Source organism: Penicillium pulvis (genome assembly GCF_028828015.1).
Source record: "Penicillium pulvis strain IBT 33274 chromosome Unknown scaffold_8_segment0_segment0, whole genome shotgun sequence".
Lineage (NCBI taxonomy): Eukaryota > Fungi > Ascomycota > Eurotiomycetes > Eurotiales > Aspergillaceae > Penicillium > Penicillium pulvis.
The window spans coordinates 3,550,371-3,564,812 of NW_026643080.1; the positions used below are offsets into that span (position 1 = coordinate 3,550,371).

At 48.8% G+C, this 14,442-nt stretch overlaps 5 protein-coding genes across 5 annotated transcripts; 2 read left to right on the forward strand and 3 right to left on the reverse strand.

Moving 5' to 3' along the window:
- Positions 1-1,731: 1,731 nt before the first annotated feature.
- Positions 1,732-4,058, reverse strand: N7503_010749 (VHS domain protein; the record flags this gene model as incomplete). Its single annotated transcript, XM_057070295.1, has 8 exons — positions 1,732-1,932; positions 1,987-2,540; positions 2,590-2,974; positions 3,030-3,293; positions 3,345-3,638; positions 3,707-3,782; positions 3,836-3,923; positions 3,992-4,058. 8 exons carry the CDS (start codon positions 4,056-4,058, stop codon positions 1,732-1,734), a joined length of 1,929 nt encoding a protein of 642 aa, XP_056916906.1.
- A 286-nt stretch (positions 4,059-4,344) lies between these two features.
- N7503_010750 (ribosome biogenesis TSR3 family protein) lies at positions 4,345-5,569 on the forward strand (the record flags this gene model as incomplete). Its single annotated transcript, XM_057070296.1, has 3 exons — positions 4,345-4,589; positions 4,641-4,777; positions 4,833-5,569. 3 exons carry the CDS (start codon positions 4,345-4,347, stop codon positions 5,567-5,569), a joined length of 1,119 nt encoding a protein of 372 aa, XP_056916907.1.
- A 1,890-nt stretch (positions 5,570-7,459) lies between these two features.
- On the reverse strand, positions 7,460-8,479 carry N7503_010751 (4-hydroxybenzoate octaprenyltransferase; the record flags this gene model as incomplete). The annotated part of the gene is made up of 1 exon (XM_057070297.1): positions 7,460-8,479. One exon carries the CDS (start codon positions 8,477-8,479, stop codon positions 7,460-7,462), a length of 1,020 nt encoding a protein of 339 aa, XP_056916908.1.
- Positions 8,480-11,074: 2,595 nt separating this feature from the next.
- N7503_010752 (nucleoside deaminase) lies at positions 11,075-11,879 on the forward strand (the record flags this gene model as incomplete). The annotated part of the gene is made up of 3 exons (XM_057070298.1): positions 11,075-11,357; positions 11,419-11,552; positions 11,607-11,879. 3 exons carry the CDS (start codon positions 11,075-11,077, stop codon positions 11,877-11,879), a joined length of 690 nt encoding a protein of 229 aa, XP_056916909.1.
- A 235-nt stretch (positions 11,880-12,114) lies between these two features.
- Positions 12,115-14,340, reverse strand: N7503_010753 (uncharacterized protein; the record flags this gene model as incomplete). The annotated part of the gene is made up of 3 exons (XM_057070299.1): positions 12,115-12,561; positions 12,617-14,174; positions 14,237-14,340. 3 exons carry the CDS (start codon positions 14,338-14,340, stop codon positions 12,115-12,117), a joined length of 2,109 nt encoding a protein of 702 aa, XP_056916910.1.
- Positions 14,341-14,442: the final 102 nt, after the last annotated feature.

Here is a 14,442-nt window from a genome sequence, read left to right on the forward strand (position 1 = left end):
CCCCTTGGTACGGAGCACTTTGTGCATGGTATCTTGAACAAGGACCAGCCTTATGATTGGATCTTGACCTACAGATCATGCCCAGACAGCTCAGCCCCGTAAGCCGCATCTCCTCAAAATCCCCCAAGCGCCCAATCTAGACTACTTAGCGGACTGTACACAAATCTATTCTCCTGCACGCCCTGGCATGGCTGGCAGCGTGTCCTGGGGTTCGCCACTTAAGTCCCCGTCCATGGTCTAGGCGTGCTGTTCCTCCCTTATCGTCCGGCCGAACCTTTTCCCCTTAGAGAGAGCTGGATTGGTGGGGGTTGGGGTTGGGGTTGTCCCGCCACTTGATTACTTAGCTTTTCTTGTCCTCTTCAGCTTCTGTGATTGGAGAGTGGTGCTTTTGGGTGATGGGATCTGTTCGTGGGAAGGTCCTAGCGATTTGGAGTCAATTGCATTGGCCTTGGAGAATGGGATTTTGGGGTAAACGGTTGGCAATAACGTCTTCCATTATGTCTGCTGTGGAAGAGACTTATGCCGTGAAGATCTTTTTCATGGATCAAGTAGAGCTTGCGAATAGTGGAGTTTTCGTAGATCAGCATGGTCGGAGTCCGATTTACCGAGGGCACGTTCGTGGAAACAGCCGACTGGAGGGCTGTTAGACTTACGTGGATCGTCGATAGGGTGATCGGAGATCATATTTTAAATCAAATCAGTTAGACACGAGCTAAGTTCACATTGACTAAATTATAGTACGCTTATACCAAGTGGAGAGATCGTAGATCACTTACGACGATCGATCTAAGCGGAGTACACAATTACACAAGTGCATTAATCCACCACCGTGAGCAAAAGACAGCGATCAAACCATACAACCTCGACTTCTAGAGATAATCAGTAACTCATCATCATACGATACCTGCCAAGAAATAGCATTGAAATTTCATCTTTCATGACGACGATAGCTAGAAATCGGAGAATCGTCGGTGCAAAACCAACTTCACGATACTCACGAACCACAGTCATGAAGAATGAGAGATGATGTCGCTCCTGACCAATCTCTGACAAAATCAATCCAGACCGAGCCCCCACGCCCAAAGTGGTAAACTGGTGCGATCTGCCATTTTAGCCCTGTCAGTTCCGCCATTATTCCGCGCCTAGTGACAACATCTGTCGTTCGGGCTCTCCGAGACCCATGAATCGGCCCGGAAGTTTTGCGTGCGATCGGCAGTACATCATACTTGAATCGGTAAGTCCCTGAACGTTTGTGGCTGTGGCATGAGGCAAACTTCTCCGCGGGAATAGGCTGGTTTGAAATGATCGTCATGAAATTGATTTGCAATTGTGAACTTAATGTACCTGCATGGGTGGGGGGGTTATTTGTGATGAGTTTGGGTTATTAGAAGCTTATCACGCACAGGCTACACATCTATTTGCATTGAAATATTATGAATTTCGTTGAGATAGTGCTTGATTGACTTTCACTGGACTTGTATCTGGAACGATGCACGCAATGGATTCGAAATCTTTATAAACAGCATAGAAGACGCGCTAAGTTTTCAATCGGAGAGAAACACTTCAAGGGATGAAGGCGGGGGGTCGATCCACTCATGCAGGGACTATGTCTTCCCGTCGGAAACCGATTTATGCAGAAATTGTGGTTCCGACTGCCCGAGCCCGGGAAGAACAGGAAGCCTCGCATCAGGCCACAGCCTTGGCATTAAACCGAAAAAAAGGGTTGGAGGTTTAGTAAATGCCCAGAGAGGGGACCATGCCTTGCTCCTCGCGAGCTTCGGCTCCGAGTCTGTAGGAAACCTTAAACCGAATTTTCACCGAGTTGCCTTTACCGGAGTCAACGCCATCCAGGAGCATGTCTTGTTGCACCCCATTCTGCTGCTGAGGCGCAATCTCTCGGCCAGACTGGGGGCGAAGCTGCAGTGTGTAGGACTAGGAAGGTGTTAGTGTTGGGAATATACCGAGGTATGACGGACTTTTGCTTACCTTCTCCACTGCAACCTGGAAGTGAAGCTCTCCAATGGGTTGGCTCGTGGTGTTGGAGAAATTAGCTCGGAGGTAGATCTGGCGCGGCGCATTTGGCACACGACGGGCGTGGAATTCGACCCGGAGCTGGTTGTTGAGAACCTGCACTTGATTTGTCGAGGGCAAGGTGGTACTCTGGGGAAGGGAGGATGCAAAGTTCCATTCGTCATCTTCTGGGGCAGCCTGTCCGGCGGACTGCGAGGGTGGGCTGGGGCCTCCCATCAGGTCAAGCAGAGACGAAGAGGCTGGAGCAGATTGTTTCTGAACATGGGACTGGAAAGCAGCGCTTGCAGGTCGAGGGCTGGCGGAAACCAACGATGCAAAGGGATCAGCCGCAGGCGGAGTCGCGGTCTGTCGAACCTGAGGTGATTGGGTGCGAGCTGGGGTCGAAGCCTGGGACGCAGGCCGAGATGTGTTCATTGATGAAAGAATATCATAATTTGCCTTGAAACCCGGTGCTTGTTGCGGTGCAGCTACAGGCGGAGATGGCCCAGAAGGCATCGAAGGAAAGCCCACTGGGTCAGGTTAGTGTTTTGAGTTTCGAATACAGCACGATAAACTTACTGCCTCCCAGTGAAATGCCACCACCTGGCTGGGGACTCTCATCACCAAGGGAGAGTCCAAGCAAGTCATTCTCCAAAGTATTGCCTTGGGCACTTTGCGAGGCTTGAGCGGCATTGCCATTGGAGCTAGGCTCTGGGTCAAAGTCAATCAATGAGAGCTCATTGTTCGCATTCTTAGACACTCCGGTGGTTGTGCCAAGGGTTCCCTTGGGGATTCTCGAGGCAGCATCTATATCACCCTGCTTAACCAGCTTATACCGCTCAATGGTGCGATGTATACTGTCGTTGATCTCCAACAGCTTGTGAACGGCCTCGGGGTCATCTGATTCCTCTTCACACATCTTCTGAATCTTGGGATGCGCACTTTGCAGCGCATTTGCAAGTTCCTGTATAATCAATCAGCAAACCGAACCGGGTGTATAGAGATTACCGATGACCTACCTCAAAAACATCACCCTCGGGGATTCCCTGTCCATTCTGTAGCATTTCCTCCAGGATTCTGGCCTTCTGTTGTACCTTCGATACCTCCTCTGCAGCCTTTGCCCGATAATCTGTCTTGTGTCGGTTGTCGTATCCTGCCATAACCTTCATCAACCGATTCGCTTCCTGCAGATCGGCAGGTGTGCCTCTCCGAATAAGCTCTTGAAGCTTGGCGGACTGAGCTTCCTTCTCTTCCTCCTCCATTTCTTCGGCCGACCGAAGATTCTAAACAGCGTCAATAGCTTTCCCATATGTTATGATCTCCGGGGTACCTACGTCACTCGGGTTCAACACAGCCGCATCCTCGCGACGAACCTCAGGGAATGCGTAACCTTTGTAGAGTAACAGCCGATGCATATCCCGGATGAAGCCCAAATCCTCCTTGTATCGTGATGTCTGACAGATCGTTTGGCGCCACTCCTCAATCGACTCCAGGATGCGTTGTTGGACCCTCGAGGGTCGCATGGCTGGTCGCTCCGGGAACCTTCGGACCAATTCATTGAGGAATTCTTTTGTGCTGATCTGAAGGTGAAATTTGTATCCGCAGTTCTTCACACACATATCGAGAAGCTAATGGGGTGTGGCGGAGCATCGTCAGTAACCCCGCGCCAGGTTGTCCTCTCCAGTTCTGAACATACCGCCAATGCCAGCAAGGCAACATTCTGGTTCCGAGAGTTGATAAGATGAACAATCTCGATGGCCGATTCGCGAGGACTAGGAAAGATATCAGTATGCGCGATGCATGGGGGCTGTGGTGTCCGACTCACGCATTGCCCTTCTTGGAGTTGACAAGATCGGCCACTTCAAGGTTCAGGGCCAGATTGGGCTCGTAGTTTTGTGGATCGCATGCATTGCCTATAAACCCCAACTCATTAGCAATTATATTCCCTTGTTGTTGCTAGTATCAGTGATGGGGTTCTCACGAATCGCCCGCTGTAGCGGTGTTTGCCCCGGCTCAGCATAGGCACCGAAGCGGTCCCTAGCCGCCATGCGTGCTGAGGCAGCCTCCAGGTTGGCGGTTTGGAGAGCGAAAAGAGGAAAAGGAAAAGGAGAAAGGAAAGGGGGTATAATCGACGAGCTAGGAGTTGGGGGTCGAAGCGGGAAGACGCCGCGATGGTTTGTTGTAGATTGGAGAGCGGACCAGGCGGGCGGAGAAGCACGTGTGGCGCTTATGCTTCCACTGGATTTTTTATTTCTTCCAACATCGCGCTGCACGCAATCGACGTAGAGTTTTGCTGCGCTTCGCTCTACATTCGAAGCTCTTACAGATTTCACCATGGTCCGTCATAAGAAAGACAATTTCTCTCGAGGAGGCAAGAAATCCTCTCACCCCCGCTCGCGACCGGTGCCCCGCGATGATGGAGATGAGGCTGGCGGCGCATCATCGCGCCCTGCGTTTAAGGCTGCTTGCTGGGACATGGGCCACTGCGACCCTAAACGGTGCTCTGGAAAGCGCCTGATGAAGCTGGGACTAATGCGAGAGCTCCATATTGGCCAGCGCTTCCCTGGTGTGATCGTCTCGTATGCAACATCCCACCTTGGCTCAAATTCCCTCACTGATCATTTCATTAGGCCTAATGCGAAGAAGGTTATCTCACCAGCGGACAAAGAGCTTATGGAACAACACGGTGCAGCGGTCGTGGAATGTTCCTGGGTACGAGTCAAGGAAGTGCCTTGGTCGCGGATCGGAGGAAAATGCGAACGACTTTGTATGTGCGCCGCACGGTGGGGAATACACATTTATTAACTTGGTTTTGCGTCTAGTGCCCTATCTCATCGCTGCTAATACAGTTAACTACGGCAAACCATGGCGGTTGAACTGTGTCGAAGCGCTCGCGGCCTGCTTCTGCATCTGCGGACACCAGGAATGGGCGGAACAGATCCTGAAGAATTTCAGATACGGAGAGGCCTTTTTGGAAATCAATTCCGAATTATTCAAGCTCTATGCTGCTTGCAGTACCGAAGAGGACATCAAGAGGACCGAAGAGGAGTGGTTGGCCAAGATTGAAAAAGAGTACGAGGATAGTCGGGTGGAGGGAGAGGATATCTGGACTGTCGGAAACACCAATCGCTTGCCGGCAAACGGAGGCTCGGATGATGATGAAGACGACGATGATGAGAGTGGAGAAGAGGGCAGTGATGCCGAGGAAGAAAGCGAGGAGGAGGAGGATAAGGATCCATTTGCCATCTCTGACGACTCCGAGGATGAAGAACAGATGGCGGAAATTCGGCGCAAGATCCTCGAGTCAAAATCTTTCAAAAATCCGTCAGTGTCGGACAAAGAACTTCCAGAGAAGATCGCGAAGCCCGAGCCTGCGTACGTCGACTCTGATGCCGAATCTGGCTCGGCAGGGAGCGAGGACGGGGACTTTGACAACATTATCAACGCCACTACCGTTACAGACCGTACTGGTATTCAAGAGATCCAGCGCCGCAGAGGACAGGAAACTGTTAGTGCTTCATTCTCTCGGGCTGAGATCTCTGCGCCGAAGCGATGGTGAAGCGAAAGGCGGCGATGAAATAAAATAAACGAGTCTCGGTTCATGACTTGATGAAAGGAAATACATGACATCTTCCCTTGCGGGCATCCCAAAACGAACTTTCAGATATCGGGCAGACATTCCTTATCATGCTCTTTCCCCCGGAGCCCAATATCCACAAGGCACTGTAACATGACCCCAAATTTCGTGATTTTCAACCGTATTAAATGGTGCCTTGATGAAGTCAATACCGTGATCAGCATGATCGGAAGGGGAATTCTCACCAAATATTGTGGCATATGATTCTGACCATCCTCGTCATAACAGGATAGAGATGGTGCAATAAAATATATCCGGGAGCTGAGATTGAAAGTAAACCTTTCATAGCAAAGGGTCTCATGATATTCCTCTGAAGATATTCATGTATCGAAACTCCTCCCGTCTCTATACCTCGATTTTACTGCATGTACTGTACTAGTTGATGGAGCCTCTGTACATGGGAACCTTCGACACCGTGGGCAATCCACAATCGTATGCCTGGGCAATGTATGTGTCAAAGAGTGTGCCGTTGTATCGTATATCAAAGGATTGGCTTCGTTATAGCATGGAAGCACGGGAGGTCCACAGGATGCTTGTCTTCTTCCTCTGCGGCTTCTCGATAAGCGCTGATATGACTGTTGTAGGGATGGAGAATACATGAGTGTATATTTGGCGAAAGATTCAAGATAAAATAAGGATGCGCAACACTTAGGCCCCGGGACGGTTTTGACGAAATGCCGGCATGAACCTTAAGTTTAACCCCACGCGCAGAGTTGAAGGCAAGTGGGACCTTCCATCAAGGTAGGAGAGCAGTATTTATACCAACTCAAAAATCGAAGAAGGGATGCTTTCCACCACTACCGTGCGTCATAACGGCAGGGTCTGTAAGGGTTGCAAGTCTAATATCTAGGTTCGGCTGAAACAACTGCAAGGAGAAACGAACCCCAGGTGGCAGTGTTTCAGGTTGAGGCTGGTATATGCTTGGAAATTGTTAAGCTCTTTCAATCTGACTCTATATTGATATATCTATGAAGAGAAACTGGTAAGGAACTATCTCTATAGTTGATTTGCCGGGCGACAGTAGTATACTCCCCCAAGAGCAGTCGTCGAACGGGCTACGAAATACTTACAATTTGTTGGCATGCTGTGGACATAATTCAGTGAGAATATAGTTTCCCTCCAACAGATCTCTCGAAAGACCTCCAAGTCATTCCCCCAGTTCCGGTCATCTACCATAACTTCTCTTACAAGCTCTCCCGCAGTTTCATTTTCCCAACCACTAAGTGCTACGAGTCAAATCAAAGGCTTCGGGAATTACTAAGTAATTGCAGTATTTTAATTCTTTTGCTAGGTCACACGGTTTGCCAAAATATCAAAACCAAACACTTGAGCCTTTAGCGGTAAAGGCCACACGTGGGGAGGTGGTTACATAAGTCTCTTCACGAACTGGTGGGAGGTTTCCGTTGTCGATCCTTATCGATAAGTGATGGAGCTTAGATAACTTTGATTTAGTTCACCGCTTGGTTCCTCGCTTCACGCCATATAACACGCTCAGGGGTAGTAACCACTTCGTTTGCATCCCGACGTCCATGCCTCACCCGCCTCTGCAACTCGTTAAAGCGGACGTTGAAGTCGACGTTAAAGCCGGTTACTCTCTCATAATCAATCATCACAATCCCACAATAAAAACCATGTAATAATCCACATATCGTGCAACGCTAAATTCTTGGTCCACAACAGTACATTTGGTCATTCATTTCGTAAATAATTGTCGCTCTTGCGAGCACTCCATGAGGTAATAGATGAAATTTGTCCAGCTCTAGTGTAAGCTATATTCACAGTAGCACCGCCCCATCAACAGAATCGCTGTCACTAATACAAAGCAGGCTGCAACAGCATATAGTACTCACCCAGCAAGCCAGCAGTAATGGCCACACCCACCGACCAAAATCCCTTGCTAAACCACCACCAACAACTCTGTGTGCTGCTCAGATCAACCATCAAGATGATCACGCAGAGAGACCCGATGCCGCCTCCGACCGCAACAACGTAGTATACAGCCCCGAACCCGCTAGTCTTTCCACACATAACCAGCACTCCCGCCATAGCGACGAGTAGCGGCCACAGCAGAGTCTTCGTCTGGCCCTGGAACAGCACCGCTAGACTCTTAATACCAACCTGCAGATCCGCCTTCAGATCCTGGTGCGCATACAGCGTGTCGTAGATGATAGTCCACAACACCGACGCCATAAACAGATACACTGTCGTCCATTCCACCTCCAGTTTATTATCATAGGTAAACAGACGCACGTCCATCGCTAGTTCACCCATCACAACACCCCAAGCCAAACACACGCCCAGCACCAGCTGCGGCATGTGCGTGTGTCGCTTCGCAAATGGATAGTACAGGGTGACCAGGATGTTAGGCAGGGCATACAGGTAGCCCGTGGTGAAGCCAGCAGGGATACCTGTCAGGAACCAGGCGGCCATGGCACCCTGCGTAAGAGCGAAAATGAAAGCAGCCCTTTTGGAGATAGCACCGCGCGGAATCGGGCGGCGACTGCTTCGCTCAACTTTGGCATCAAGATCGGCATCGATAAGATCATTCCATATGTGTCCGGCGTTGGAGAAGAAAAAGCTGCCGGCGAACATCAGAATGCTGGCATTCAGAACATCCAACGGGGCCGCTTGGGTACGGACTGCGGCGTGCAAAACGCCGAAAAGGTGGGGGAAATAGATGAGGAATAGGCCAGCTGGTGGGAAGAGGCGGGCTAGCTGGATGTAGGCGTGCCAGGAGTCTGGGATGATACTGAGAGAGGCAGGTTTGTCATTTCCTCCATATCCGTGATTCAGTGACTCGGAAGGAGTCTCGTTGACCGGAGCAACACCCATTGTATAGATTTGAATGACGACTTTTGTCGTAAACCCCGCGGGTAGTATTCGTTGTTCTGTGCGTGTGTCTTGTCCTGCTTGAATCAATTCATTAGCCAACTTCATAAAGAATGAATATTTCTGTAGGATCAGGGCCAGGGGGTTCAGCCTGATCAGGGGGAGGAGGTCTTCTCTCACTTTCACAAGATAGAACAATTTGAAGATAAATTCAGACTAAAAGTGATCAATTGATGACCTGATCCCTCCGCGGCAGGTTGAATCGAGCACTATGACACTGTTGAGACAGGACAAAGCAACTTCGCCAATGAATCGATGCTGCTGATATAAATCATAGAAGAAACCACAATCCGAAAAAGGGACATGATGCCGGATGCGCGGACTACACTAAGGTGGCATTGAGTGGCTTGAGAGAATTTCCGAATCTACACAATATTCGGAAATCTAATTACAATCGTATTAATCTCATACTTCGAACCAATCAAAGTTTTCCAAAGTTCCCGCTTGAGCGTTGTGCTAAGTATAGGACCAATCATAAGCTATGTGGGGGTTATCAGGTCCCGCTTTGTGATAAAACTTTGGCAAGTAAAGAACAACAATCAATCAAGTGTCTTACTATGTCGATCTGTTTGGAGTATATAGACCGATATAGCTATTCTCATCAACAATATTATGTCAACGTATCATATATCTCGAGCTTGTGGAGATAGAGAATCAGGGGTATGCTATACGGGATCTCTTACTATAGAATCCACAATGTGGAGTTCTGAAGGTTGACAAACACATTACTAGTCTGTAATTATCCAGAGTGGGAGATATACTTTTTCAGACAAATTACTCCGGAACTTTTTCCTCTCCTGGATTCTTAAGGCCGTGAAGTACGGCACAACGTGCATACATATGCATGAACTCAGGTGTGTGGCGTATTATGAAACTTGGCCTAGTCATGCACACCGCTGTAAATCGTCTACGGCTCCAATCAGCTAAGGCCGTCCCAGCCGCGGTGCATTAAAGCCGGCTGACTAGCAGGGAGTTTATTTTTTCGCAGCTTTCGCAGGATGTTTAGCTAGGATAACGGACGAAACATACTCTCCGTCTTTAGATTGATGGTTGCGTATACAGGCCATCTTGGTAGACAAGAGAATAATTTGTCCCAATCAACCTGACCGAGGCCGAGGCGACGTGGGAAATGCAAAAATGCTGTGGAGTCAAAATACGCCACATGAAAATATTCTCCATTTCGCGGACATAGCGGACGCGCGCTGAAAGATGGCTTTTTGACCGGCTTATGAGGATCGAGTAACTTTCAAAGGTTTCTTGGATACTCAGGTTGAGTTCCTTTTACTGGAAGAATAGATTCGATTGAATCAAAAGCTGTCTCTCACTTGCGGTTTAAAGGGGGTTGGTATTGCCCAACAGCTTGGTCCGTTTTGGGAGTGATTGTTAGATACGACAACAATGGTGACTAGTTTCATTAGCTCTAAAAAGTCAATACGGGAGGCCATACATTAAGGCACGTTCTTCGGTTTCTCTTGCGTGACCAACAGTGGGTACTCGGGATATGACTTTGCTATAACCTGATTATTCACTTCCACACGCCACTTTATGAGGAAGTGGACATAGGAGGCAGGTCTTCTTTATGTACACTTTCCTCTGACCACCAAACAATTGAAGTGTTTTAACAGCATCCGGTCATGACTAGTCTACCGTCCTGTAACCATTCTCACATCTAGGACGGATGGAACGGTAGGCGGGCCGTGTTGTACACGGACTGCGGAAGTATCCGGCGAAGTCCGTTCCCATGGTTCGAGCTTCTTGAGCCAAGAGACGGAGATAGAATACGGATTTCGAATTATTTCTAGATCTAGTCGTGGTCGTCTGTAGCGTTTAGTGGCAAAATAGCTTCGGTGGAGACCGGTAGTGGATCAATGCAATATATCACGTGGTCTGTGGAAACAGGAAAGTATTTTTGCCTACTGAGGTGGATTCTCTATAGCATGAGGGTAGTTTCCATGGTATGATTGTATTGTTCCGTGAGTGGGGATAAGTAACAGATTCAAGAATCCACAGACGAGTGGGTTTGAACTTCGGAAAAGAGGGGGTGCTTTATACTCGACAACTAACGCGTGTCCTCCTAAAACAATATGCATGGGTCGCACCTTCCACTTTACAGATTTTGTGTGAAGTGAACATCCAACACTCGCAAGACTAAGGTGAAGAAATGCACGCACGATCCATTTTGGAAGATTTCAAGTGATCCAACGGGTAATCACTATACTTTAGAATGACTTATCAGGGCTACCAGTTTTATGGACTCGTCAAATATGATTGGTTTAGCGGGTTGCAGATTACGGCGGACAGATTCATGAGCGCGTGGAGGTAGATCCGATGTCAGATACTGCTAAGAGGGAAATGCCTTTGCCTGAAGAAGCTCTTATCAGTCAGTATGGAGGAGCTCTGAAGTTGCTCGGCCGATCACGGCCGCGGCCGCAAACAAGCCAGATAGAAAAGAGAGCTGCCAGCAGAGATGCAAATGATTTGACTTTCCACCATTGTACAGGGTGAGATAGTTTTTGCCATCAAGACCAGGCTTCACACATGCGTTCTTCAATCTATCTCTTCACCTTGCTTGTCGGGCTTCTTCCCGCGGCACGGGCAGTCGTCCTTGCGGACCCGACTCTAATGATCAACGGAGTCACATTTCCGACGAGAGCACACTGGATGCGCCAAGCAAATGAGGCATTGAGCGAAATCAGCGGCTCCCCTTGTCCCTTTGCGGCTTTTGGGACAGTCATTGTCAATCATACTGCCTCTGACACAGGCGAAGTCATTTGCATGGGTGTCAATGAGAATTCAAAGACCGGGAACCCTTCTCTTCATGGTTAGTCAACTGTTCCGATTAGATATCATTGCTTTGGCTAACACCCGATCTATTGTTACAGGAGAAATGTCAGCTATCAAGAATTGTACGGCGATTTTGACCGATTCGCATGGCAAATATCGCATGACTGCTTCCGAGGCGGAGGATGCGTTCGCCGACCTAACACTATATACAAACGCTGAGAGCTGCCCGATGGTGTGTTATTCCCATTGTTGGATAGATTGTGATGATAAGCTGACGGACAAAAAGTGCGCTTCTGCAATCCGATGGGCAGGATTTCGGGAATACGTCTATGGGACTTCGATCGATACATTGATTCAGAAAGGTTGGGGTCAGATCCGTATGCCTTCGATACAAATCTTCGAAGCCTCCTTCGACCTTCCGACCCAATCACGGTTGATGGGTAATGTTCTCATTAACGAGACTGATCCTTATTTCCTGTGGCAGTACGACCCGACATACCCGTGTCCCCATGGTTGTTCGCGTACCAGTGATGGGACAAGTTGCGAGGCTTCCTCTTAGTAGATCCCTTGACATTTTCTTTGTTATCAATCATCTCGCACAGGCCGTCAATATAGAGAGAGTGAATTCAAACTACAAGATATGATAGTGAAAGATCAACAATGTAATCTTTGGTGAGCAGGTGTCAGTACAGTGTACAGAGATTGTTGCCTGTAGCGCAGTTCCATGGAAAGATTTCATGGAAAGATTCATATATGTGATATTATAAGCTGATATATTCAAATCTATGTTAAAATCATGCCCCTCCGTTCTGTACGAGCAGCAATATGTCCTCTAGTGAATCAGGTACGCCAAACCTAGAGTTTGGTAGGGGAATATTGCCATACAGCTCCTCCGTATGGGACTCCCGAGACAGAAACTCTGGCGGCTGCATAGTAGACATTGGTGAAAGTGGCCCGCTCACAGGAGGCTCATCAGCCGATTGCCATTCGTGCGCCCGACTTGCCAATGCCTCGTTCTCACAAATATACTTGACAAGGCCACGAATATCCAAGCCTGAGGATCTTTTACCTCGACCTTGTTCGAGATTAAGCAGCAAGCGCAATATTTTCACACCTCTCATGGCAATCATACTAGTCTCGCTCTGGGACAGAATTTCAATCATGTCCTGGGCTACCTCGCGATTCTCTCCCTGATCACAATCAGGAAGTGGCGGGAAGAACAGATCCAAGCAAAGTATTATCTGAGAGTGGGTAAGTATTGACCAATGGAACATTCCGAGATCATTGAGGACTTACACTTGCTGCGACGCTGAACGCATGATAGATCCATAGCACCGGCCCATCTTCCTTTACTAACTGCTTCTGCTCTCTAGTTATGGTTTTTGCTGCTGCAATGCAGGTTTTACGTGTAAATGTAAACGCCGGATTAGTAAAGCTAGACCAAAGAAATTTGCGGTGAATCATAATGATTTTGTGAGCGGAGCTAATAGTAAGGCAATGCCTTGCCCAAGGGACATAGCGCGGCCACGATGGCTCGAGAGCCGTATTTCGCAGGCAAGAAGGGACATGCTTGCTGGCCAGAGTACGCATTTTTGCATCATATCGAATGACGTGTTCATATTTGGCATACAGCGTATGTGATACGGAAATATCATCTTGAAGTTGTGGCATGAGTGCAGCGATATCGTATAGGAAGCGATGGTAGGTCACTGGAGTGGGCACATTGTCCGGGAGAGGGGTCATTTCGATATCATCCATGCAATTTCGAGGCTTTCCCGTATTAAAATCCCGCCGATGAATCAAATAGCTTTCCGAAAATGGAATCGAGAACCAGTCTTGGATGCATAGCTCTGTCCATAATCGTCGACCGATTTCCCTTCGTACTGGATTTGTTGTGGGACCATCGATTTCTTCGCCCAGTCTGTGCATACCCAAGCTCTGAGCAATACGGACAGCTGATGCAAGCTTGACGGAGTGGCTATTAGAATAGCCTAGCAAGTGAGCGCTAATTGTCATGGTCGCGATACACTCAATCCCGTACAGAGAATGACGGGCAGTAAAATCTGCCAGATTTAGGCACACCAAAGCAGCTTTGAAGAAATGATGGGCCAAATTTGTACGCTCGGGATCCTCGATGCCCCATGATGTAGATACTGGGCGCGGTGCACATGTCATTGTTCCTGCCAATACGGCAAATAAAAGAGCAACCCATTGAAGATCGATCTGCTGGTCGTCAATGCGACCATGATGTTGTTTGAGAAAGCGATCAACCTCTTCCAGGAATATGCGCCCGTGGAATGCGGAGTGATACCAAAGAAGACACTCGCAGTGGTAATTGACCATCCGGAGTAAAGTGGGCGGCTCAGGAAGCAACAATTGTAGAAGTGGGATTGAAGAGAGGTCGTCGGTAAAGCGCAACTGAGGCGGATCCGCAGGACTATTCAGTAGTGATACATCCCCAGGTGACTGAGCAGGAGCACAGTTTGGATTCCCAACTAAGCCATCGAAGTCAGGAACCTTCCGTCGACCCCAAGCTAGGAATTCCAATATTGTCGCGGCATCCTCCACCTCTTCGGTCTCGCGACTGGGGCTGATGTCCTCTTCTTCCGATGGCGCTCCAGTCGAGGTCCCTTCATGGACTGGAGACAGCGCCACTGTACTCTCGTTGAAATTGGCGCTCGTACTTTCGTGCGCTTTGACTGCCTGTAGCGTAGCTTGTAGCTCGCTTAGACAGGCAGCAAGGGTTCCAGTTAGTTCCGTTGGGCGATATCCATTTTGCTGGGGAGTGTGTGGGGAAGCTGCCGTTGCCCGTGAATATGCCGATACATTTGGTGAGCGATAGCAAGTGCTGCCTCTAGACTTCCAAACGCGTAAGTTGCCGAGAGCCGTAGCGGAGTATCACTGAAGGTATCTTACCTATTGCGACAATTCCGACACGGCAAAACCTTATCACACTTGATCTTCCGCCGCGTACACTCTGCGCACGCTAACCTCTTTCTTCTCGCTGACGGATTCATCATGCTGTTGATTGTCGATGAGATAATTTGAAGGGCTTGGCTCCAGTAACGGGTGACGGACGGGTTTTACTGGCGATGATCCGTGCCTATATAGTAATCTTGGTT